Genomic DNA, 27,246 nt, shown 5'->3' with positions numbered 1-27,246 from the left:
CCGGTCCTGTTGTGCAATGTAGCTTTTTGGACACAGAAAAAAGATTGTCTCTTTTACAGCGACTGCACATGGTGTAGCGTTAAACCACATCTTCCACACAGGACAAACACTGAGGCAGCAAATTAGTGCAAAACGTGGACAAGTTGGGAAGAGACTTTTCTTTCTATCTTTTCCCTTTTCCCCTTGCTTTGTACCGCTGTTGGGACAAGAATGGGTCAACTGTGTGGACGATGCCTGCAGTTGCTGCGGGACTTTGTGGCCATGGTTCAGAGGACGTCCGCAGAGCTGCTGCACAACATTAAGGAGTGCTTAATTCTGATAAGCAGCTGCTCTTGCTTAAAACAAAGCAGCTCTAAAGGCAGACAGCTGTACAAGCCCATCCTGCAGCCTCATGAGAGGGCGACAGCACAAGAGTTTCTGCAGCACATCCAAACAGGTAAGAGGGCTTGGTTTTGTAAAGGGTTTGGGAAATGATAAGGAGATTCTTCTTGCATGTTGAAAACAGATTGCTGGTTGAACTCCTCTGACATGGCATAGAGCAGCCTGGCAATGTACTAAAAGATAGAACTACAGAGCATTTTCTTTTGTGTATGGGACACCAAGGGTTCACATGGTGTAATAGTTGGATCTAGGTACAAATGGTCAGTCACTTTCTGCTGTGCAACCATTGCTAATATATAACCCACATAAATATGTGTCATAAAAACAAGTCTCTCTAGTAACTGAAGTTAATTTGAGGAGGGGAAGGATCAAATCTTTTCTTTGTCTCCCAGACCCAGTCACTGAAGTGACACAGCTGGAAACAGGCTGTGCCTACACTGGACACTACTGGAGCCCAGATCTGAAAGCAGACAGATCACAGTGTGCTCCTGGGTGATTTCTGCACATCCACGTGGCTGGAGTTGCACTAAGGGTGTCCATGCTGTATGTGGGGAAAGTCAAAGTCCCTACAAATCCCACTGGTCTCCCAGGACCTTCTCAGACCCAAGCATCTGGTCTGCATAAGCACTTTTGTGCAAACATTTTAGATAGAAGGCTTGAACATGATTAAGGGCCTGTGCTTGAATCAGTGTAGATCCATAACTCTTTGTAAAGCTTCTCTGCTTTATAGGTTAACTCCCTAATTCCCCTGCTTACCTAGCTATGGTGTTCTCTCTAGCCCATCCTAGGATATAGCAGCATTAATAGGAAAACATTTTTTTTTTCATTCTTGCAATCACGGAAATCTTGGGTCAGTGCATTTTGTCAGTTGGCACTTTCAGTGAAAAGCTGACCTAAAATCCTTCCTGGTCTCAGGCTTCTTTTTTTCTTTTTTTGGAGAGGAGGCTGTTTGCTTGTTTGTTTTTGCTTTGTCTCTCAGATAATTGCATATGTTTATCAATGCTGGGCTAAAGCTACTCTACAAAATTGCAGACTCTTCTACTTCCATTTCTGTGAAGGCTGCAGCTTGTCCTTGGTGTGACACAGTAACACTGAAATGATCTGTCATGGAACAAGCTTCGGTTTAATTGTTGTGATGCTGATAATTTGGAGTATGCATGGATTAGCGACAGCTAACGCTGGTATTAACTGGTGCCATTACTCTGTGAATGTGGGGGGGTCTCATGCTGTTTATATGGTCCACTAACCGTTGAACATTAAGCACTGCCTGAATCCTGAAGTCCATATTCAGAATAGAACTAGACCTTTCAGCTTTGTGTACAGTGGAGATCTTCCAAGGCTGAATATTTTCTTCCAAAGGCTACCATGCTTCTGACTGTGTAAGAGACGGTCTCAGCAGTATCCCAGCTCAGTTGACAAATTAGTCACAAGGAATGGATGGTCTGGAAGAAATGGTGAGGCCAGTATGGTCCTTTGCAGCACCCACTGGTGCTTTCCAAAAAGTGTAAGTGTATGTTTTCTTAAGAAATTCCTTTCCCTCTGAGATGGGTTTTCAAAGGGCTGGTCCACCTCAGTCCTAAGGAGCTAGGGCACAGTAGCAGGGAGCCTGGAGCTGCTGCGACAGCAGTGCGCAAATGGCAGTGTGCGCTCTCAGGAAGGTCCTGACATCCATGATAATAGATACACTGAGCCCAGGAAGAAGAACCAAAGAGAACCAAGCTGCTTCCCTCTACCTTTAGCACTCTCCTATGTATTTTATTCCAAAGTGGGGCAAGCCAATCCTCCTTTCTAGGCACATTGCATCCTTATAATAGTCAGGGAGCTAACATTTGGGCAGAGTTTGGATGCATGGAGAGACTTCATGGTTGGTCATTATACTCAGTTGTTAGCTACAGCAGCATATGTTTGGTGTTATAAGTAGGTGAAGATTTTGAGAGGCTTCTTTTTCATTGTTCCCCCAACCAAAAATGCAGAGAGATGCGAGAGATTCAACTAGTTGGTGTGTAAACAATGGAATTAAACCACATGAAGAGATTGTTGGTTTTACTCCAAAAGCTTACACACTGGCTAGTCCGTTCTTCTGTTTATTGCTAATTATTAACCAAAACTGATCTTTATATGAATCAGTCCTTCTGTGAAACTCGCTTACCTAATCCTGAAGGTAGGAGTTTGTTATTCTTGATATGTCAGCAGCCTCCAACGGCTTGAGCGGAGTTTCATACTAAGGCAGGAAAGTTTACATTCATCACATCCCCTTTTTCCCATGGGAGGTAAAGTGGCTAGTTCTTGTTGTTCATAGAGATATTTGAATCTTTAATGCACTGCTTTAATCTCTTGTCTATAAATACATCTTGTACCTGAGTGCTCCACCAGCCAGTTCAAACTACAAATTACTTCAAACTACATTACCTTTTCAACAGTTTATACTGTTGAAATACTGGAGCATTGGTCTGATGGCCCTTTTTTCATCTCTGCTGCTCCATTCCACTCATTATAAGTGCATACTACGGTGGTGTATAGAAGTCATGCATGACTGCTGTTGCTGTATTTTTGACAGCTACTGCAAAACACCTGTTTTATTCATAGGGGAAATATCATACTCAAGAACAGGCAGAATCACGCGGGGAATTTGAGCCTGAGGCAAGCCCATTTGCAATCCATTTTGCTATTCCCTGAAATACTTTACTGCAATGCTAAGGATAGGAAACATAACAAAAATAAAATGTAACAAATTAAAAACATAAACTTTGCCTACAGTTCATAGCTAAGAAAGCCAATTTGACAAGATATATTGTAACAAAGAATTTCTGTGATTCAAGAAAAGATGAAAAGTTTTATGGAGAAAAAGAACACCTACATTTAAATTGGATAGCATAAAAGCATCTAAGGGTTATAATTTATCTTGCTTCCAATCACTAGCTGCATGAACTTCATAAGAGGCATTGCCAAGGACAGGTTATTCTAGACTGATTTATTACTACTGCTCCTGAAAACATGAATAGGGATAGATGGGTTCAGTGGAGCTGTTGCAGTACAAATATCCTTACATATTTGTTTGGCTGCTCATGTAGGTGCCTACAAATTTTTAGTCCTTTTTGTAAACTAAACTTTTTTGGATATAATTGAGTCTGTGCTGTCATTGTACATCTTTAGGTTTCAAAATGTCACCGCTTGGAAAGGACACCCTGGAAGCCTTAAGGACCTTAGCCTTTTCAGAAAACCCAGCATTACAACAGTCTGCAGCTCTCTACTATTTGCATATGAGTCAGCACAGTAAGTTATCTCAGTGCATTAGGAAATTTTCACATAATTAAAATTAAAAATTTTTTTTTTCAACTGTGAAACTCCCTAATGTATCAAAGTTCTTTTTTTTTCTTTCATGTTATGTTTTCTGCTAAGGAAAATGGAAATGCTGTCAGTGCAATGTGGGTAGAGTTGTTCTGGGTTTTGCTATGAGGAGATAATCTCTCTTAATTATAAAAGGCTATTATTTATGTACTTGTAATACCTCTGAAAAAAATTGAGCACAACCCCTTTGAGAGTCTGTGTATAATGAATCTCCTGAGAGCAACACAGTCGAAAGTATGGTGCAAGGAAACGGACATAGTGCTCTTTTAAGGTTTTACATTACATAGGTTTTAGAAGATAATAAAGCCTTAGAGGTCAGATGGTAGTGGAGACTCATGAAGGAAGCATTCCTCTGTGTACCAACCATTCCATGGAAGCACTTGGCTCCTGAGATAATTTGTAAACAGATAGAAGTCAGCCTAGATATGTCAAATAGTAAGATTCCAGCAGGAGTTCGGGTCCTACAAAATGGTAGAAATATCAGCAAAAATCAGGCTATGATTTATTTATTTGCTTTTTTAAATTTTACTTAAGGAGAACATTCAGGCGTTTGGCTTGATAGCTTTATCCCATGTATTTTTTCCAGCTAAAAAGTGCAGACAGCCATGATATGAGGACCAGTTACGGGGTAGAATAACTTGTTTAGTAGCTAAGCATATTGCTTCCCTTCCCATAATGTCTTTAAAGTATTTGATTATTCAAAACATTTGCAGGGAACTTGCCCTGCTTTGCTAGTAGCAATGGAATTTAAATGAAGGGGAATACCACTAAGGCTGTGTTTGGGAGCACCTGAGGTCTAACACCTATGAGACAAAAATGTCAGAGACTGCAAGGAATGGCGGGATACCTGAATATTTCCCCTCACTGCTGCAGTGAATGTCCCCCTGCCTGTGGAGCACCTGGAACCCTTCTATGCCTTGCTGCGGTCTGCTGACCTGGAGGTGCAACAGATGTCATCCTTGTCCCTTGTCAACTTTTTGCTGGAAAGAAACAGTGAGTAATTAACAACCCGCCTCTGTTCTGGTGAAAAGGTACCTCTTCAGCCAGACCCAGTGCATAAGGAGGGCACATCTATATACCCAAGTCTATACAGATCCAAATTCCTTTTCTCACACTATAGGTTGGACAGGTGTGAATCTGTTTCTGTCTGCAAACCACATGGATTCTGGAGGATATGTTAGATCACCCCAAGCTACATTCTATCATGGGGCAAGAGAACTCAGCTCCATCTGCAAAGGCTGGTCAGTTATTCCCAGACTGATGTGGGAATAGCTATGCCGTTCTCATTCTTGGCTCAGAAGCCCACCACTTACACTTTCAACAACAGATACAGCTCTCAGAAACAAACTCTGCCTCTGAGACAGTGCTCATTTTTCTGTTATTTATTAACTGAAATTTGGTCTTAAGTTGTTTGCAGATTAAAAAAAAAAGCAAATAAAACAAGATGTTTAGTAGATTTCACTCACTTCTGTAGGCTAGTAGGGCTGATTTCTTTGTGATAGGACTGGGGAGCTGCAGATGACAAACATCACCATAAAGTTTAAGTTGACAGACAAGGCATCAATGAACCACACCCACTCAACGGAGTATTTAGGGCATCTGCTACTGCACTCCCTGGCACCTGGGCCACAACTGGTATTCCATCACACTATCCCATACCAGCAGAAGACAGAATCAGTCTTCAATGAGGTTAGCTTTTTTCTTTCCTTTTTTAAAGGATCCTGCTGCAAATAGTATCATGTCACTCTTTAAAAGTCAAAAATAATTTTTAGAAGTCTACCTTCAAAAGGAAAGGGGAGCCTGAGTAAACTGTGTACCTATTGGAAATGCAGTTTCCAAATTGCATCTTGTATCTAAAAACAGAATTGCTAGCAGAAATATTTGGGAACTCCTGAACTAGAGACTCTGAGCATCTCTTACATCCTTTCGTGAGTCTGAAGGTGAATCAAGCAAACCAAGCTAGGGATATGTGGGTGCATTTCACTCTATTTCCATGCTAGGTCCATTTTGCATAATCATAGTATAGACTCCAAAGCAGCCAAAGGAAGGTATATTCTTTGCACAAAGGTATTAACAATTTACTTTTTGTTTGTCCATTTTTTTCTTGAATTTATGGATAGTTGACAAAGAACTAGTTGTCCAAATGGGTTTACTTGAGCCAATTCTGGAGCTGCTTGAGTCAGGAGATCCCACTGTCCAGTGTAATTCCTGTGCCTGCACCATGACTTTGGCTATCTCAGGTGAGTGTGCTGTTCTTTCCCTTTTTCCTCTGAAGTGAATTCATTACAACTCTTATGTCATATTTCAAGGCGAACAACCTATTTACAATTGGTTTAGAGGAGTCATAAGATTCAGCAGCAAATTTCAGTATTCCTCCATCATAAATTCAACTTCTTGAGATTCCAGTTAAGATCATTTTCTCACTGTTTCTGTCATTCATTCTCTAATGATTACAAACCTTTTTCTAATTTCCAGCCTAAATATATTCATGACTAGCTTATCGTAATTAGTGTCTATATTGGCTTTTGCTTCAATAGTTCTCCCTCTCTAATGTCTACAATGACGAGGCCGCTTCATTTTACTACACTGAGAAAGCCAAGCTCTTTTAGACTCCTCTTGTAAGGCAGGCTCTCTCTTCATCTTCATAGCCCTTCTGGGTGTAAATTATATGTTATGGAAATGGAAGATGGCAATTTCATCTGCTGCTTTGTGATACCACAGACCTCAAACATTGTTACAGAACAGAGATGTATGTAAATGATGCAAGAGTTCCATTTTCAATTCATCTCTTCTGAGAGACAGGTGACCAGAAATGTGCAATATTCCAGCTGGGGTCTCACCTGGGTCTTTCATTGTCACATCCCAGGGAAATATGTTGTATGACACATCATATGATAACATTTGCTTTTTTTGTGATTGCATCGTGGTGGTGATATCATGCAGCTGATTTAGATGTCTCTGTCTTTAACCCGAGTATAGGGAAGCCACTCCAGATCCAATTCACCTTCGTTCTCTGTTGAGGGCAGTCACCTAATGCTGTTGCACAGGGCCTTTGGTGCCAGTGCACTTCCAAGCTCAAGTAGTTAAAGTTAAGCACCCAAGGAGCTTTCAAACTAGGTAGGGATTCATGCAAGGGGGGTCCTGCAAGGGGGTAGGCTGGAGCGATGACTGATTAGATCAGTTTTGAGAACCTTTGTCCCAGTTTAGCTGGGATTTAGATGGACTGGATCCATTTCTTTCTTTTTCAGAGTACATTTAGCTTCTGCGGCAGTGAGAATAAAGCAAGTGACAATTCTCTATAATTTAATTAAATTCTAACTCACAGACTCTGGTATCTTAAAGTTTCTATTTGAGAAAAAAATTGTGTTTAGTCATGTCCTTTAGGTAAGCCATTTATGCTCCACAGTGATTTAAAAAAGCTAAATATGAAAGCACAACCGAATTAGGATAATCCTTTATATGGCCTTAAGGTGACTAAAATTCTAAATCCAAGAACAGTAATATATCTTAATTCTGCTGCAGTAAGTCTCCAAGACTGTGTGCAGAGTGAAACTGTTTAGCAATGTGCCTGCAAATTGCTTGTAAACTGGGATGTCTGGTTATCAGCTGTAATAGGTAGCCAAGAACAAAACCAGTAAACAAGCCCATTCAGCAGAAAGGATCTGAGGGTCAGTTTTTTTCAACACCAGTGTTTGTCCACAGAGCAAGAGAACACATGCACATTTGAAATTATCTGTACCTTTTCAGTCTGAGTGAAAATAGTCAGTCCTGAAATAAGAACTCCTCTCAAAGTAGACAAAAACTGAAGTAAATGTTCACAGCAAGACTTTAGGGAAAGCTGAACATCTGCATTAAGCTAAACAAAGAGGATGAGCTGAGTACAGAGCCAGGAACAAAAGTGATAACACACAACTGAAGCTGGATTTGGTTTTGGTGTCTATGCTAACAACTGCTAGTGCGCATTCAGAATTGTGCCAGCTATTTTTCAAGCACGCAAATGGCAGAGAGTGGAAAGAAAGAATTTATGAATGCAGGTTTCAAGATGAGTTATTTAGACCCAGCTTGAGTAGATGCTATTGATTTTCTCACATTAGAGGGGCATCTGAACATGTGGCCCCCTTCTAAAAGTACTTTAAGGGGGATCAGATCAGAGGTTGCAGTGGCATCTGTGCAGGGACTGCATTATTTAGATAAGCAAGTGGTCCGAAACAGAAACAGAAACATGATCTAGCCTGCCATATCTCTTATGGAGACTGTAATGCAATTACACATCTTGGTGAGCAGGTATCTCTATCCATTCTGTCATAAGTTTATGAAAAAGATAAACTATTCAGTCACAATATCTGACTGAAATTAGAATGAGAATGGAGAGAAGGACGAGAGAAAATGATTTATATAAAAAAAAAATCTGGCAAGCCCACAATGATGGGCTCTAATGAAGACAGCAGAGCAGAACCGGTTAGCTAGTGAATGACCCAAGGGAAAAGAAGAAAAGGTGGGGTTTCCTGCTCACGGAGGTTTCCATCACGTGTGTATCTGTCATGGTCCTTCCACCCTCCCGCCGCAAGAACCAGCGCTCTGGTCATTCCCACGGGAGAGGTGGTGCCCAGTTGTCTGCAGGCCACCTCCCTCCTGGGCGAGCACAGTGTCCAAGCCCGGCCTGACTGCTGCAGGCTCCTGGTGCTGAGCAGCAGCGCTGAGCCCTCAGGCAGAAAAACTGTTTCAGCTCTCGCGGATGTGAAGCCTTTTCAAATCAAGTCAGCTGTGTTTCTTAAAGGAAGACAAGCCTTCGAAGTGCACAACAACTTGATACTCTGCCACTGCCAATGTTCCCTTAGGAAGAGCATCAGATTGGAAATGCGTCCCTGGGAACCTCTCTCACAGAAGGATACAGGACCCTCCTTCCCTGCCCTAGGAGGAAGGGTGGAATAAAAAAATCACACAAATTCTGTAATCATGTTGTCCAAACATGAGCTTCTCTTCTACATTCATAAACAGTAATGGAGAGTATTGTGTGAAAGAATCAAGGAAACAGCAATATCTGAATTCTTAATCTTTTTGCCTTTCTCCTTTACTCACCTAATTAGAGTTTACATCAGACTAGACTGGTTTCCATCAGATGGAACCGCACAAAAGTATTTCTGCTGCTGCTGAGGGAAACACAAGAACAATATAAAGGCAGATTATAGTGGAGAAAGGCTTGTCTACAAAATTGATCAGAAAATGCCACCAGAGTAATAGTTTCCCACATGGAAAAGCTATTTTTAAATACATGACTTTGCCCAGAACAATTATTTTGCTCACAAAATGAGAATATTTTTTCCAAAATAAAGGGTATTTCCTTGAGTATAAAATGTTCATATGAAGGGGATGGTCACAGAAAGGGATTTATTCAGAATACTAAAGGCATACTGGCTGAACTCTACCTGAATAGCTATCCTGGGCTACCTATGCCAGTCAGTTTCCCAGTCTAGATAGGCTCCAGGTATAGAAATAATGTTTTTGTTCTCTTAAGTCTCTAAGTTAATTAGCACCTGAAGAGTTGATCTCATCCAAATACCTACCCATTTCCTGCTTTCTGCTACTTATTTCTCTCAGCAAGCTTTTGGAGACTGGCCACTGTTTAAACCATCTAGAAATGTACGTAAATGAAACAATACTGAAAACTCTAGTGGACTTCAATGGCTGTTTTGCTCAAATAAATAATGAAAGATGTAGAATATGGATGTTGCCTTTTTCTTTTATGAAAAGTCTGCAGAATACTGTGATATAAGAGAAAGTGATTTTTCTAAAGGTCTTTCAGAAAAGGTCATAAAAGAAGAACACTGTCAACACCTTATTTATTCAAAAAAGCTTTGTCTTGCTTATAATGTGGTTACTATTGCTCTGCAGGGATCATGTAAGTTAAACAATTTTTTCCCTTTTAAAAGTCTTTACAGAGCTGCTGGTTCCTGCAGCTTGCAGAATATTTGGTTACACAGAACTGCAAACTCTCTTCAGGACAGAGAGACTATTCTGTTGCTGGCCAATACTAAGCAAGTCAAAGAACAGTTTCTCTTCTAATTTTCTTACTTTTTTTCCCTTTCGATTTAATTTGTTTTGCTTTATCTACTTGCAGGCAACATCTCTAATTTCACTGTTCTGTGGCTTAGGCTTCTAGATTAAGGTAGTGGCCAGAGTCCAAGCCATGAACCTGGAACCAACCTTGCTAAGCGCTGTATAAAGATTGAATAAAAAGACAGTCCTGACCCAAATCAGCTTATAAATTAACAAAGAGATAAGATACAATAAATGTGGGAGGACCACAGTCTCAGTCAGAAGGGAGGCCAGCCATCTCAGCATGATGGCAAAGTTTTGCCAATGTTTCTTGCGAATGTTTTGTTGGCCTCAAGGTAAGGGGGTGGGGAAGATCATAAAGGAAGGATTTTCTTTTATATAAGGGTGAATTGAGGCTACCTTGACTAAGTCCAAAACAAAAGGAGAAGAACTAAAAGCAGATTTTTTTTCTAAATTATATTTGTTAAAGTTTTTAGTATTATATTTTATGGCATAGTGTAATATTACTGTATCCAGTATATATACTATATACACAGTATATAAGTATGTTATATAGTATTTTATAATATATAGTATGTTGTAGCATTATTTAAGCATTATAGTTAACTCTCTTTTTAAGTTTTTCATCCAAGAGTCTCAAAGGATTCTGCAGATCTTTTTTTTAAATTCTGCTTGTATGCCAGGATGCTGAATACAACTCTACAAATTAATACACTGCCGGGCAGGGAAGTACCACCGCTTCTGAGAAGAAGCACCTTTTCAAATTCCAGTGGTTATGCCAAAGTCTGTTTTTAGGAATCTGTATGTTGCTTGTAGCTGTGATTGGAGTGTCATAGGCACATTCAGTGACAGAAATTGGCCCACTGAATATACCCTGCTAAATTAATTCTGTCTTATCTGCAATTAATCATTATCATAATAAGTATTATAGTATAATATAATTAATTATATAAATTATTATGTCACTTTTGGTTAGCATATTGTGAACAGGTTGGTTGGACAGAGTAGGGCTAGGGGTACAAGGCAAGGATGGCACCGACTAACCTGTTTAAGGGGAGTTATCTTCCTTTTATCTTAATCATCCCATCCACAAAACAAAAGCATGCCTTGATCTTATGCTAAAACCAGCTATGATCAATGGTTAAGCCACAAGTCATGTATTAGTTTGCTCTTTTTTGAAGTCTTGGAATTTTTTAATGGTTTCCTTTGAGCTCGGAGAGAAATTTTGATAAGTACCAAAAAAAATCAGAAAAGTAAACTCCAAAGAAATCTAGTTTTATATGTCCTGCTCCTAACTCTCAGTAAGAGGATACTGCATGACAATGTCTTATTTCTTTCTTATTCTAATATTTTCCCCAGAGTCCAACCAGGAGGCTATTGGTGCTGCTCAAGGAATTACACCCCTGCTGGCTCTTGCCAATTCCTATGATCCTAGAGTCCAACAAAATGCGGTTGGTGCTATTCTCAACCTCACACAGTCAGGTACTTTCTGACTAATGATTTATCTGAAATTGCTGAAAGAAAATTTCTTGCAGATAGATAGAAAAATATATAATTCGAAATCATTAAGGCATATCTGAGCAACAAGTGTTTTCCTTTGCACATGGCATTCATGATGATACCATAGGCTGATGATTTTAGTTTGGCTTCTCTTTAGCTAATACAGACCCATTTTTTCCCTGTCCCAAAATAGGAAGGCTTGATTTTCAACCTCAAGGAGCTAATGCGCAAGCTATTAAGTCATCAGTCAAAGAAAAAGAAAAAAAAAAGTTAAAAAATAACTTGGTCTAAAAAGCTAGCAGCACATCTGGAGATACTTTGAAGCAATCTCAGAAACTTATCTAACATTCAACTCTTTGAATGTTTGACTTGTATCCCTAACTTGATGTTGCAAGATGCCAATTACAATAACTATTGTATCTGACGTTGTTTCCATTAAAGGCTCTTGGGATTTGTGCTATCAGCTTCAGCAAGAGCAATATTTGGTCCTCTGCAATAATATTTCCACACATTAACTCTGAAACAGAGGCCAACATTAAATCCCACCCATCTAGATGATGCTGTTATCCCACACAGCTAGATGATAAAGCTGTGAGTGATGTCTTTTATCTCTAAATGGTAGAGGGGAATGGTTGGCAAGAACTTTTATAGTCGGCTGTTACACTTCTGCCATTGTTCAGAATTTTTTAAATACTTTTTTTTTTTACACAGAAACCATGGTGAATGTCATACCTGAGGTTTTTCAGATTCTCCGGCAATTCTCTGAACAATCTTTAGTAGAAAACTAGGAAGGGCTAAATCAGTCAGACAGCTTGCTAGTCATTTTGCTAAAACAGCTGCATACAAGTAGTTTGCACAAACTCTAAATTATATACTCTCCAGTCACACTTATTGGAATATATTTGGATGAATAGCATCAGTCTCTGGACCCTAATGGTTGTGCATTTTGAGTGGTTTCTTCAGATGAGAGGAAGGGAAGAGGCAGGACACTAACAGCACTTTTTTTTTCAAATGGCAGAGAAGATCCAACAGGTTCTATGCAAGGAAGGAGCCCTCCCAATTCTCACTTTGCTGCTGGAGTCTGCTGACTCAGAAGTGCAGGTATGGTTCAAACAGGTCAGATTTTTAAATAATAGCAGTGTGACTGTGGCAAGAGCACAAACTACAGAATTTAGAAAACAAAGGGGAGGGAGAAAGAAGGGTTTCTCTAGAGAAGGGACGGGGAGGAATTAAAGAACTTGTCTTTTTCTTATCTGTTTTTTGCTAAAGGAAGCTGGTATGTGACAGTGTCTTGGTGAAACTCTACTCAGTCAGAAACTCAATTTCTTTAGCTCCACAGGATAAAATTTGTAATTGAGAAGTGCATCTGCCAGCACACACTTATGCATGTGTACATGCATGCAGTTGTTATGCAGTTAGTTACCTTTCTACATCCTTCAGATCATCAGGCTAGTTGCAGATAGGCCTGTTCCTCTGTACCTTTGCAGCCTAAATTTAATCTTCCCCTCTAAGCAATTTTCTGAAGTGCTTGTGGAAGGCACAGCTTGCAAAGATTCTTTCTTCTTATTGTAAATGTCTGGGAAATCTTCCTATTTTATGCCTACCACAGATACTGTATAGAACCTTTTTGTGATTCAGCGCACTTAACAGAGAGCTGGTTCTTAGTTTAAATGATGAAAAATTGATGAAAAACTATGAATCACAGTTGTAAACCTTAAAATCCACTAGTACATTAGTCTTCTAGCTAGCACAGGGTAATTTCCTCCATTGTTTTATTTATCTTTATTCAGTTCTGCTTTAAATGTCTGAAATGATGGAGCCTCTGGCATTGCTTTCTGCAAACTGTTTCAGCGTCATCAGCTTTCCCTGATATTCCTCTTAAAATTTCCTTCCTCGCAGTTCAACCTGTTTCTTCTAATTATAACCTCTCCAGTAATACATACTCCCATATATATAGACCTTCTTGGCGTTAATGTTTAAGTCCTTTGAAAACAGTCTCCTGGCATGCCGGGAGAGTGACTACATCCGACTTCAGCAGAGCAATGTAAACATGTAGTACAGCACATGTAAATGAGCTATCTTAGGTGCCAGCAGTAGCAAAGGGGCAGCAGCACAGTAAATTCCCAAGTACCCAGGGTCCTCACAGGCTTATGCAACCCACACTGCCACAGCACAGCTGCTGTGGTAGCAACAGTAGGTCGCTTTTCCTAAAGGAAGCCCACTCAGGCTGTTAGCACATCTAGCTAACAAAACACCCCAAGGATGAAAAAGCACTTTGTTTTTGTCGACTATAAATCTGAGCATTTCTCCATTTTTTTTTCCCCCTCTCTTCAACATGTCATCACTGCACCTTCCTCTCGCTCCATTTTTTTCGTGGTTCACTCCAGTATTACAGTTGCACTGCTCTGAGCAACATGGCAGCCAACGCACAGCACCACCCAGCTATGCTGAGGACAGGTGACAGGTTCCTGCTGCGGGCACTCGTCTCTCTCCTATCTTCTTCTGTAGACAAGGTAAAGCAAAGAGAGGAGGGGAGGCAGCAGATTTGCTGATAACAAGACATGCACCTACATCAGCCTTTTCATTCAGATCAGGAGGGCACTTTTGAAGCAACCCTTCTCACTGTCGCTACTTGCTGAGCTTTGGTTCACATCATAAAGCAGCCTCAGGGCATCCAGCCCAGCTGGTCTGAAGTAAATCGCCACAAAATACAAACTGGCATGGGCTTCAGCTCCTCACTTCCAGCTCTTCCGTTCTGCAGAGCTGATCCTAACATGCTGCGCTGTTTGCTAACGTAGGCATGGTCCACACTCATCATTTTCCTGATGTTTCTTTTTTGTGAGTGTTGATGTGCCCCAAAACCACAATTCTGTTGGCTCTGCCCAGGCACTCACCATCGGTGATTCCTGTGTGGGGGATAGCAAGTGTGTGGAGCATCTATTATGCTACTTTTTTTTGTTTGTTTCTTTTGGTGTGCATAGCATATCCATGGCTTCAAAGAATAACCTCTAGAAAATACAGTTTTATTGGGAGCCATGCATTGAAGAAACTTCAGTAAGCCACAGATTTAAAAGGTGGAACCTTCAAATTCTGTGTAGGAGGTAGGGGGGAAAAAAAGCGCAAAGCAAATGAGATAAATTAAATCCCTTCATTTTCCTATAATTTATTTGACGTTGCTAAAATAAGCCAACATCTGAACCCCATTGGCTCTTTCTCATCAACAACGGGATGATTGATACCAGAGCAGGGTATCAGGAGTGGGGCTGAAAAAAAGATTCATTTGACAAAAATAATCATGTCCCAAAATTCATGGTCTGAAGATACTGTGATAGCTTGCTGGTGTTGTAACATTTATTTTGAGTACAACAGCCAAGAATGCACTCTATCTTTTTTTTTTTCTCTTTGGCACAAGCAGGTTTCAAGCCAGGCATGTGTTTGCCTAAGAAATTTAGCCACCAGCGGTAAGTAGTGTCTTGAAGATAAACAAACCACACTGATTTCTTTTTTTTTTCCTCTCTCTCTCTGCCTTTCAGAGTGAGCACAGTGGGTTGGGAATCTTTCATATTAAGAGCAAAGAGATTTATTCTTTTCTATTTTTTAATGAAATGTAAATAGAAGAGGAAGGTTTAGCGCATATGCTAACTAATCCTGCCTCAGAGCTCCCAGGTAATGAGGGGAAGTACCTGAACAAAGTGACAGAGACAGCATAGGTCTTCTTATGCACCGAGCCTTTGCAACCATATTAAGTTTTACTCCCTTCCATACTCCCTAAGCATTAAACCTGATTAGGACAGAACGTCTCCCGGAATTGCTGCTCAGGTGGGGACCTGCCTCTTCCCGAGGCATGAATCTCTCTGTCATTAAATCTATTTTTTTCCGTAAGCATTTGTCATGCTATTATAAAAAATCCTATCCTATTAAATGCCCAATTATGTTTCTACAATGTACTCTGGAGATGGCAGCAGAGGAGTGTCACACTCCCCACTAGAGCCCTAGAGCCCAGAAAAGACTTGTCCATCTAGAAAATGTAGAGAGGCTTCATTTTCAGACAATCACAATTATAGCGGAGCTGGGAGTAGAGGAGCTGCTGCTTTGCTCTTTGGAGTGGTTGAAAATCCAAGGTCTGTTTAGGTGGCCACCTTTTAGGACTGCCGCTCCATCTGCTGGCTGCTCTGGCACTGCCTCTAGTGCCAGGAAGCACTTGCTGAAGTTTCAGAGATATAAGAACAGGACAAACTGGTCTCTCCCTGGCTAACCACAACCCTCTGTGAGATACCTGATGCTTGAGGACACCTTTCTGTCTGCGCAGCAGAAACTGCCACCTTCCCACCAGGCTTTAGGCCAAGGAAGCACCCAGCAAATTCCCCTCGCTTCTTCTCAGCGAGGTGCAGACGCAAAGCGTGCCCAAAGCTATGTTCTGGTCTCAAGCCTATGTTAATCCTTTGGCAGAAGGAGACAGAACAAATGAGACTTTATTTTTGTAATCAAATATCCAGCTTTGTCCCATCCCACAGAGCTCAGGAGGTCTCTTCTAATAACATCACAGAGGTGCAGTCAAATACTCTAAGCCCAGAGCCTGCATACCTCCTAGCGATGCTCCGAAGTATACTGAACTCAGTCATTTTTCCAAACCAGCGGATACTCAGGCTGAGATTGTTGCTCACAACGTCCTGCCCAAGCTGCTTTCCCTCCTGGCATCTGGCAATAAGGACGTCCGGTGCGCTGCCGTTGCACTGCTCTGGATACTGTGCCAGCACCCGCGCAACCAGGTAGGGCAGGTGATTTCCCAAGACCAGAGGCAAAAGACTAGTTCTGGCCACTGCCCGGGATAACGCTTTGTTATGGCAAAACTGCAAAGAAAATGTGTCTTGTGAAAGACTGATAGACTCTGTGAGACTCCCCAGCCCTTCTCCAACTCACCCAAAAAGGCCTTAATTAAAAGGTCAGGTTTTGCCTATTGCACCTGCACCACCTGACGAGTCCATCTGCTGGGGTGAGCGGGACCCAAAGGGTGCTGCAGTTAGTCAGATGAACCAAGGGGACGGTTGAGGGGGAGAGGGATGTCATATTCCTCGGTCACGACCCCGAGGTCCCTGCAGCTCCTCTATGGCCCCCTCACTCCTCAGGCTGTAGGGCTCCAGGTGGGCATATGAGCGGCAGGACAGACGTCTAGCATCATAAGAGACAGAAACCACGGGGGCCACTGGGGAGGCTGTTCCTTGGCTACAGGGCTTCCCCACACGCTGAAAAGCAGAGAGAAACTGATTTACAGTGTGCAGATAAAGTGCGTCAGTGCAAAGTCAAGTGCAGAAATACATTATTTTCCAACACAGATAATTATTTGCAAGTGTATTTGCATATATTTAACATCTTTTGAATTAGGCTTAAGACAGCAAGGAGGACTAATATAATTAAAATTCGTGCCTATCTTTAATTGATTCACTTGAACTTTCCTGTGCGTCCTCCTGTGCGTCCTTAGTTACAGAACAGTTCTTCTGTCCATCTGGGTTCAGGGTAAACACCACCATTAGCAGTGCAACGCTATGGAAATACACAAAGAAGTCTGACTAGAAATAAACAAGTGCAAATAAACAAAACAGATATCCCTGCTGTACTTTCATTCTTCACATAAAACAGCAAAAACAGTAAGTGGTGAGTGACAAATTAGTTGTTTCTTAAATAAGCTTTTCCATTACAGTAATTAAAGGCATCCTTAAGAACATGGATATGAAATGGTTTTTGATGGGTGTTTTAAGCTAACACTAACCTTAGGAGAGCTAGAATTTGGGCAGATAAGGCAAAAAAAAGTGAGACCCTTTCCTGTCATATTCCCTTAAGCAGTAGAGAGTCTGAGTGGCCACAGCTGGTTTAGGTGCTTTTCATGCTTGAAATACGTTCAGGCTGTTGGGAAATTTCCCCTGGGAATTGGAGGCCTGCTGCCTTATCCCTTGGTCGCGCGTACACTGCACAGTACAAGGCAGACTGCACCTCCTGTAACTCCAGGACGTGATGGAAAAATGGGAAAGCTCACTGCCTACACAGCAGCAAGTAGCGGCTTTTCAAAGGCACTGTGACTTAATAGGTTTTGTGCTGCATTAGCACCAAATGTCCCCATCGCGTGTCAAACTGCCTGGTGCAATCAAAACACAGCTTGCTCCCGACAAGCTTACAACTGAGATATGTTATGTTAGTTTGAGGCTATTTGCACAGTAAAATGTTACTCGGTATGAGGCATATACTGCAACATTCTCCTCATTGATATTTTCTTTTCTTACCCCAAAACACCACTTATGCTTTTTGTTCTCCCAGCAAAGAGCACCCCGCAACTCCTTTCCTCCCTGATCCTGAAATGCGTCTTCACTAGTGCTGCAGAGCCCCAGCTGCAGAAAAGGCACGGGCTCAGTATCAGCCTGGCCAGGCAAAAGGCCCAGGAGCTCAGACTTGTTATCTCAGCAGTGAAACGGCCTTCATGGAGGGAAAGGGTCAAGAGCAAGTGATTGGAAAGCAAAGCGTTACCCTCGAGGGTTTATTTGCCACTGCATCCTATCTGCATCTCAAAATCTGTTTTAACGAGCAAACGCGGCTGTCCTTGACCACTGAAGGTTGCTGCATGGCGACATGTGCCCTGGGCACGCCGAGGAGAGGCTGACCTATCCTGCCTCGCATCCCTCCTCACCATCTCCATGCCTTTTCTGGGCTGTTTTTCACATCATTTCAAGGTCCCTTTCTCTAACCCAGGCTGAATGCTGAGCAAGACAGAGCAGGGCTTCTCCATGGGAACAGCTGGTGGAAAACAAACCTCTGAACAAAGCTAACCTTTACAACCAAGTCAAGTGATGCTTGAATTATTACAAATACCCCCAGGATACAATAGGGCAGACTTCATCCGCCCTTTCGTTACCATGAAGCAAACCTCCTGGGATGCTTTGCAGGCATCCCTCCTCGCTCCCTGCCTAAATGCCTGTCTGCAATCTCCTGCCCTGGCCCTTGACAGCAATTCCCAGCAAGAGCTGGACCACTGCCCTTTTGCAGGGGGAATTTTATTCAGTTCTCCCAAGGACAGTCCAACCCCCAGAACAGCAGGGAAAGAGTCAAGCTTTGTGCAAAAGGGCCTTTCAAATCAGTCATTTGAGCAAAGAGCTGGGAATCGGAATAGCAAAGGTCTCCTCCAAATGACGCCGCTGACTTCCCACTCCAGGTACAAAATAGCTTTGCCTTCGCATCCTGCTACCTGGGAAACAGCGGGTAGTATTTATTTTGGCAAGCACCACTTAGCCAAGGATTTGAAAGTGCAGCATTGCAGTTTTGAGCAGAGCTGCTGCTGGAATGCTTCCCCTCACTGTCTTTTCTGAGTCTTGGGAGAAGCTGGATCAATCCTCATTCAACCAGGCGATCCATTTTTACTCAGAGAGCTCTCTCCTGACTCTCCCTCACTGTGCAGAACTGAGCCAGGAAACAAAATCTGGATCCCAGCCAAAAAAGAGGCTCAGCAGAATTTAGAGGACTGTCACTTGCTAATGTAGGTCCTAAATAAATTGAAGAGCTTGGCAAGAAAGTCATTATGTATTGGAAAGTTCATTTATAGCCTGTAGACAATTCCCTTCTCTCAGGCTGTAGCAGATCAAATAAGGGTAGTATAGTCGATAGGGATTACATAGAAAAGAGGACAGGCAGTCCAAAAGCATACAAAAGTCATTACTGGTAATTATGATTGGATTATCTAAAACTATGTGATTTCTGCCTTTGACGGGAAGGAAAAATAAAGCTAGAGAAAATTTGCAGACATATCTGCGTAGAGGATTCTTTAAATGCCCTGAGTTTAGCTATATTAGTGTCCTTTGTATCTATTTTTGTGTTTTATTTTAGCATTGCTGGTTGTGACAGTGCTTAAAAAAACATAACTGAAGATGTCAGCTGATATTAAAGGAAAATAAAATGCTCTTTTGTAATTTAACCCAAATGCAAGATGCAAGTTAAACTAATTCTTAAAGATGTCTGCCTTTGGTGCCACATCAGTGATCCTGACCTTTCCCAGACTTCAGAGATATACCAATTTTCTCACACTGTGTATAGGACTGACGACTTATTTTACACCGAACACCTTTTCTAATGTGCCTCCGTTTCTAGAGACACAGATAAAATAGTTCTGAGAACTGCAAAAAAGAATTGCAAAAAGAACTATCAAATGCCTAAGGAAAACAGACGGAAAGAAAAAATTCTTCCAATGTAAGAGGAAATCTTTTGTTGCTCTTAACTACAGACCTAATCCAAAACCTGCCGAGATCAGGTTTCTCTTGTAAAGAACAGTCCCCTGTTAATCCATACTGTTACTGAGGAAACTACCCAGCCCGTAATCCAAACTTGGAGGTAAGATCTGATCCAATTGATAGTAATGGGAATTGGAGTAGATTACATTCAGGAGGAGAGGGACTCACTAACGCCCATCTAAAATATCCATCAGAAAGCAGAGAAATGTATGTATAACCTCAGAAGATGATGTTCAGGACATACCACTAAAAAGATGCCCAGTCACAAACTGATTTAAAAATAGAGTCCATTACTAGGCAAGGTAAACTGTTGAGGTACTTAATGACATAGTAGTACTTTGTGACGTACTACTTTTTCCTTCCACCCCTATCCTGACCATGTCTCCTTCCCATCATGACCATTCATGTGGCAGAGCAGCCTCTGCAAGGTGGTTGATGCAAACAGCTTGCTGCAAGTGAAGAGTAAACTACTGCGGCTTAAGGCTCCAGCTTTCCATAGCAAGTGTAGATTGGTGCCATCAGTAGACTGTATTTTGAGAGGTAAGGGTCTGGGCCCAGCTGCTTTGCTGTTTGTTTAAATAAGGTAAGTAATACTCCTCTTTCAGAACCATCTACAATTTGGTGCAAAGTTTTGTCGCCATGTGTTAATGTTTTCTGTAATGGAGGTAAATTAAGAAGCTGGTTGCTCTTCTCAGGATGCTCTGACATGTGCAGAGCTACTGCAGAGCCTGGGGATGCTACTGGCAGCGCATAAAATGGACCCTGTCATTGTTGGCCATACTGCTTGTATCATCCAAAACCTGAGTCTTTCCAAAAACAGACAGGTATGTAGCCAATTTTTTCACTGAACTATACACTAGGAAGTTGCAGTTACATTTATATCAAATAAGCATTAATCACAGAAAGAACTGTTTGCTTGTTAGTCTTTTTAAACAATATGCCAAGGATTAATATTCTGTGTAAAACTGTATGAATAACAGTACCTGATGTGTCATAGCAAAAGATTTTTTCTGTATTTTTTCAATACAATATAAAAATGATAATGAAAACAAGAAATATTTTGTTTTGCCTATGAGCCAGTGAGGTGGTCACCTAATTTGAGTGGCTGTATCATAGGTATAAAACATATTTCTAGTAAAGAGATTTCATACTAATTAAAGAAACTGTCCAGGAAAATCTGAGTTTGGTTAGAAACTGAGCGCTTATTTCCTAATTCTCACTCTTTGGATGATTTGGCTTATGCATTCATGGCATTCAACACTGATCTAATTTCACTCCCTATTTGTTATTTATAAGCCCAACTACTAGTGTATATTTTGCCTGTTTGGCAAGATACTACTTGTGGCAAGATGCTATAAACACCTCTATTGCTGACTTTGCTTCAAATGAAATTGTAATCCACAGGTGCATTTCCCTTCTCCTTACATTTTAAGGGTACTCAGTTCTCTTAGTCCTCCTACTACTTTTAGAAAGGAACACATTTCTGTCACCTTGATCAAACACTGCCACTAGTAGCATAGTTGATTTTGGAGGTGGGGGGGGAGGGGGAAAGGCCCAAATCCTTGTCTCTAGTTTGTCCTTTGCTCCACCTTCTAGGACACATTTTTGGGGGACTCACTTCCTTTTTCTTTTTTCTTTTTTTTTTTTTTTTTTGCCTGTGTGCCCATGATCTAATTGCTACTAGTTTCAGAGACTACTTTTCTGAAGTGTCAAATGTCTGAAATGTCCTTTTCAACCTCAGTGACTTATCCAATTTCAGACTTGGAAATCTATTTGTCCTTCCCTTTTTGCATTGTTGATTCTCATTTCTGCAGCTCTTTCTCTTTGTTTACTTTTATCAAGATCAGGTTAAGCTTAAGTAACAAACTGCAGTACAAAATAAAGTTTTGTTTTGTGGCAGACAAGGACTAGTCTTGCATTCCCCTTTGCCTCTCTCCCATGAGGTAAGAGAGCACTCACTGGAGTTGAAAGAGATTTCAATTAGCCAAAAGGAAAACTTTGTTATGAATCTATGAACCTCACTAATAATGAAGAATGGGAGATAGATACCTCTCAGCACATTTCAAATTGGAATTAGAAATGTGAATTTTTAATCATAGGGTTTTCTCATTCTTAGTAATGAAGATAAGAATTACAGGAATTCTTGACAGTTGTGAAATCAGTTGTTGCAAGGGAGTGTATTCCCTTGAACTCAAGGTCTGGAGGAAGAGTAAAAAATGTTTCTGGCTTTCAAAGCCTTCTTTTAAAAAATGGACGTATTTATCACTCAAATTCTATGCCTTTCTCCTGTTATTAGCAGGGAGCTGCTTCAACTTCATAAAAGCTTCATAATGTGCCTTGTAATGTATTTAGGTTTCACTGCACAAGTAAATCCAGTGCCAGGTTTCAAGCATCCTGTCTAAGGAACTGACCCCAGAACATGTAAGAGTCCTTGTCACAAGAAGAAAACAATTTTTCTTTTTAAGCCAGCAGGATACAAACAGACTGTGGCAGCTTGAAAGGCAGGAGTCTTGAATCCAGCTTCAACCTCTAAGCAGGAAGTTAATAAATTACAACATAAAATAAATGCAAAAGAAATAAGTATTCCTTTTTCTTGATAGCCATCTGAGCTCCCTTATGGAGCTGCAAGCTCCTAGTGAGCTGACAACCTGGAGAATTCAACTTCCCTTGTTAACAGTCACCTACTGTTGTAACAGGATTCATTCCTAGATCTCATGTGCTTCTAATCCAGGACAGCATAGGTTAAGTCTCCTTGCTATTTCCAACATAGTGTCTAAAACATATACTCCTGTGCAGAAACATGCTGTCCAACACCATTTTTGGTGCAGCAGAAAATGTTTAATTCATAACAATTGTCTCCAGCAACAGGAATTACCTTTGCTAGTGAAAGATCACCTCATATTTCTGCAGATCACAGCCTTTCAATGTCAGAAAGTTTTCAAAGCCCTAGAGGCAAATATTAGATGACCAAACTAATAAACTTCCTCATTTCCCAACCCTTTGTCCTAAAGTACTCAGATTATTCACCTCTGCATCAAGACTTTAGCAAATGACAGCCTAGTCCTAACATACAGCCTGACACACAGTTATAGGTTAGGAAACTCTTTGAGCTCTAAAAGTGATCTGAGATCATGAGAACAGCCTACAGACAGGGCAAGCCCTGGGAAATGCCTAACATCAGGCGATCTCTTAGTAATCCAAGGTGTCTGACATCTGGTTGTATGAGGTCTGGGAAGGGATATTTTCTTTATTGGTGTCTTAGTCCTCAGTATTGTTAAGGTTAATTCAGTACTTTGGAAGTCCTTGGACACCAAAAACATAGGGAAGTGCTCTTTTTTGTTGCAGAGAATCGTTGAGAGCCCATGTGTTGAAGGCCTCCTCCAGACCATGCTTTCTACTGACATTCAAGAAGACTCTCTTCATTATGTGACATCTTGCCTTGCTGAGCTGGCAAAGCAAGGTAGGGAAGCAACCTCACTGTAAACAGATTAATCTGAGAAGTGCACACATCTTTTATTAATCCCGATAGCATGGGTGGAGACATACATCCCAGATCTCTCCCTTTAAACTCTTGGGAGTTTTGCCATAAGCTTCAACGAGAGCAAGATCCGACCCACTGGCAAGAGACATAGGCTCCACTGTTTGCACTCTTTACCATTGAACTGCTTAAACTTTTTTGCTCAAGATTTTTTGTGCCAAACCTTACAGCTGTGCATGGTCTGTCTACTTTTATTTGTAACATCACTCAGTTTCTACTGCTGGATTCATTTCACAGCGGCAGGAACTAATTTAAGAAGAAAAGGCTAAAACATAATGTGGCCTTTCCTTAAATTTATTGCTTGCTTTTTTTTTTTTTTTTTTTTTTTTAAGAGATTCCACATTACCAGCTATGGAAGGTACAGCTCTCCTCATGGCAGAGAAGATCAGTGTAGATTTTCCCATCCTGTCATGAAGTTGGACATTGTCTGTCAAACGTTTCTTATCTGTAGCTGCCACTGCAACTGGTGACATGTTGCATTTAATTTTGTGAGAGGTGCCCAGCAGCAGCCCAGCAGATTGAGCCCACTGTGCTAGAGCAGCTCTCATACATAAAGTGATTCAGCTTGTCAGAAGGCACAACCCATGTGATAAAAATCCACTGGCCTTTCTGTGTATAGAATCCATGGACCTACCTTGTTGAGAGCACAACGCCAAGTCATGACCTGTTTTTACAACCCAAAATACTTACTGCAGAAGTTCAGCACTTATTTTGCTTCTCCAGCAGTGCAAAAGGTTTCCTATTTAGGCAGTTAAGGTTCTGGCAAACCTCTCGCCTGCATTTCTAGGGCACTGGAGTTTATTTACAGACTACCCTTCTGTCTTTGTATCTTCCAGAAGGAGCCACATTACACATGGTTCAGTGGATGGACGAGCCCTTGACAAAGTGCTTGCTGAGACTGGCTGGCCAACTGGAACGTACTGAGCCATCCTTTCAAGCTGCCTCCGTCATCCAGCACATGATAGGTCATGGTAACTGTCACACAGCATTAACTGTGCTTTCAAAGATATTTGCAGCTGTCTGAAGTGAAATGAGCCTTCTTCCAAAGGAGTTAACTGTCAGGCACCAAGTAACATTTAACATTTCTAAAGCATCCTCCATGTCCTCTCTACAAATTTAATAATCATAAAAAAGCCTCCCGATCAACTTTGAAATACATAAGTAAGCAGTACTTGAGTGCATGAGAAAGCCAAGAGATGAAAATAGACCATAGGATATTAAGGTCTGATTCAGATGTTTGTTACCCTGTTCAAGCACTATCCATTCTGCAGTGCTATTCCGTAGCAGTTCTGAGGTCATTAAAAGCAGGTTAAGTGGGAAGGTGGGATAATGTAAAATATTCCTTACCTTTCTTCTTACTGAGGAAAAGATGAGAACGTTTCAGACAAGAAGCACGGTTACATCTTTCTGCTTGACCCCCCTCACCAAATCTATCAGTATATACAATATGATGGCATTCCCCACAGATGGGAGCAGAGGTTGAAAATCCTAAAGACAATTACAAGGAGATGGTCATGTCCCAGGATTTTAGGTTAACTCCACTCCCCAACCAGCAAGAGGAAAGCTTCATTTTGAACCAAACACCACTGCTTTAATTCTCAAATAGTTTAGCTGGAGCAGTAAGGTAAAATGGCCTTTATGAATGTAGCCTGTAATTTTTAGATTTCAGTGAGAGATAATGGAAAAAGCGCAAGACAAGGAAGAGCTTTATGCCTGATATACCTGCTCTGTGCAGCTGAGAGCCTCTCAGACTTGCAAGAAGGTGTCCAGATGATGCCTGCCATCTTCTCTAGAAAAGCATGGTTACCTTTAAATCCTTCAAAATGAGAGAAACAGAAGCCTGGAGTGAAGGACTCTAATAGGGAAAACACAAACCTGTTTCAATCCTAGCCTCAAGCATTCTCTACAGAACAGACTTCTTAAGAGGTGAACAGAGTCCAACAGCACAGCTGGGTTAGCACGAAAGGCTGATCTGTCCATAAGTCAGCACATCCCTCACACAAGGATCAGCTTCCTAGCACAGCAGCCCCGTCAGCAGAAACTCTGCATATCATTTACCTGAAGTACCCACGACACAGTTAAAGGTTGTAGCACATGGAAGTCCTTCGCTGTTCTTTGCAGTAACATTGATTGTAGCTGAAGGTAGCCAAGTCATTAACAATCTTAAGTGTTGGTACAAAGGTTGGTTTTAGAAGTGTTTTAAAGGTTCCTATTTATCACCAATGGTTCTCCCATTTTTGCAGAAAAGATGATGCTTTTGTTGAAATGTCATGTCAAAGAGATTCAGGCCTACCTCAAGAATTTCCTTACCCACCAAGAGATTCGCTTTCAACAGCTGGGCATTTCTACATTCTGCAGATTGCAAGAAGGTACGTCCTGCGGCAGCACTCCCTGCTGGGCCCAGCCTCCAGGGCACAGCTGCAGGCTGTTTGCTCACGTCAGCAGCAAACAGGCTCCAGGTTGTAACAGGATTTCCCCTGCGCTCCCCTGCAAGGGCCGTGCTGGGCAGCTTCCTTCTGGGGACCAGCTCTGCCCACCGAAGCAAACACAATAGCAGAATAGACTCAAGGGGAGCCAGTATCTTAGCTGCTTTAAAATAACCAAAAACATTTTAAGATAAAGGCAAGCCATAACTTTTTTAGATTAAAGGCTTTCTGATCAGCAGGAAACTGGATTCAGAAGTCCAAAAAGGTTTTCAAATATGAAATTTTAGTTTATTTTGATACAGCAAGCAAACATGAGCAGATTGCATTGATGGCAGGCATTATTGACAAACAGCATTTCTGTGGCCTTGCCAGGTCTTAGAAATAAGATAAAATGTACAAAGATGACACATCAGTAACCTTCGTTAAAAATAAATTCATTGTGAGAAAATAAATAACTGCTTGTCGTCCTCACCATTTTGCTGATTAATACTATTCAAGGTTGACAGGCCTAAAATAGTCATCAGCAATGCACCTTGTTCCATAATGTTCTCTTAAGCATAATTTCCTTGACCTCCAAAATGAGGGAATCTTGCATTGAAATTAGCATTTTATAGCATGTATATTTCTGAGAACATCAGTATTCTTTCTACAAGCATTTAATCATGCATATTTTGCTTTTTTTTTGCCTTAATTTTGCAGTGAAGGCAAAACAAAGCTGGAAAATTTCACATCTTTGGCATACTTTTAATTCTGTTCCTTATCATTTCCCAGTTTTGATTAGGGTTTTTTTTGTTTTGAGGTGGAAATTGAGTACAGATGGGATACATACTATCTAGACTTACTCACATCTTACATCTTCACGCACACAGAGCCAGAGCTAAGTCCCTGCCACATCTTCCTATGTATCTGTTGTATAGTAACAATACATGATGCTGAAATGGCCAACTGAGCTTTAGACTTCTGGACGTAGGAATGAAAATGGGATTGGTATCTAGTATCTGCTCTCCTTTACGTGGTAGAAGAATATTGGTTTACCTTCTGTATATTTTACACTGTAATAAGAACCACCAAATCTATCTAACCTAAAATAAAAGCATTCTAAGCATTTGCAGAAATTACAGGGAAAATGTTTGGAGAGGGCAATTACTACAGGTTCACAAACCTAACACACTTGCTTTTTTCTCTTCAGATCCAGAATTTTCTTTAGCATTCAGGAAAAGCCAAATGACCAAACTCCTTGAACAAGTCCGTCAACAAACAGAAGAAACTCAAGAGCTTCTCAGGGCAGCTAATTGCCATGCAGACAGTTAATATTTAAACCAGATGGTTTACAAAAACATAGCAAATCCACGATCCTGAACCTTCAGAGAAGGCAACTCTTTTCATTGGTTTTTGTAGTTAAAAGTTTTCATGCTTACTTGCCTTTTCACCATACAAATAAAGAGCATACGGCTTCTTGTATGTAAAATGGAGATGTTCTGACGACAGGAGTCAGAGCAGGTCAAAACAACCACTTGGACATGTCGGCTAGCTGCTTATTTGTGCTTCAAGACTATGGCTGCATTCCTTCCCACTGTTTGGAGGAGGAAAAAGAGGAAAAAAATCCCAAACACTTGCCATACCTGGATAATCTCCCTTCCCCCCCTTTTTTTTTTAAATACCAGGAAGTGCTGTAGTCATGAGGTTTTATTTCTGTAAAAATCTGTGCCTACTGGAGCAGCGCTTCTCT

At 41.1% G+C, this 27,246-nt stretch overlaps 1 protein-coding gene across 1 annotated transcript; it reads left to right on the top strand.

The window, feature by feature from the left end:
• On the top strand, positions 1 to 27,246 carry LOC106497924 (uncharacterized). Its single transcript, XM_067294779.1, has 14 exons — positions 1 to 436; positions 3,535 to 3,654; positions 4,603 to 4,722; positions 5,850 to 5,969; positions 11,146 to 11,268; positions 12,305 to 12,387; positions 13,674 to 13,799; positions 14,699 to 14,747; positions 15,922 to 16,055; positions 20,249 to 20,377; positions 22,899 to 23,013; positions 23,928 to 24,062; positions 25,335 to 25,460; positions 26,707 to 27,246. The coding sequence occupies exons 1-14, from the start codon at positions 211 to 213 to the stop codon at positions 26,826 to 26,828; spliced, it is 1,728 nt and encodes a 575-aa protein (XP_067150880.1). The 5' UTR covers positions 1 to 210; the 3' UTR covers positions 26,829 to 27,246.

This window comes from Apteryx mantelli, chromosome 3 (assembly GCF_036417845.1).
Source record: "Apteryx mantelli isolate bAptMan1 chromosome 3, bAptMan1.hap1, whole genome shotgun sequence".
Taxonomy (NCBI): domain Eukaryota; kingdom Metazoa; phylum Chordata; class Aves; order Apterygiformes; family Apterygidae; genus Apteryx; species Apteryx mantelli.
Note: the sequence above shows the minus strand (reverse complement) of the source record. Positions and strands in the feature narration are given on the sequence as shown.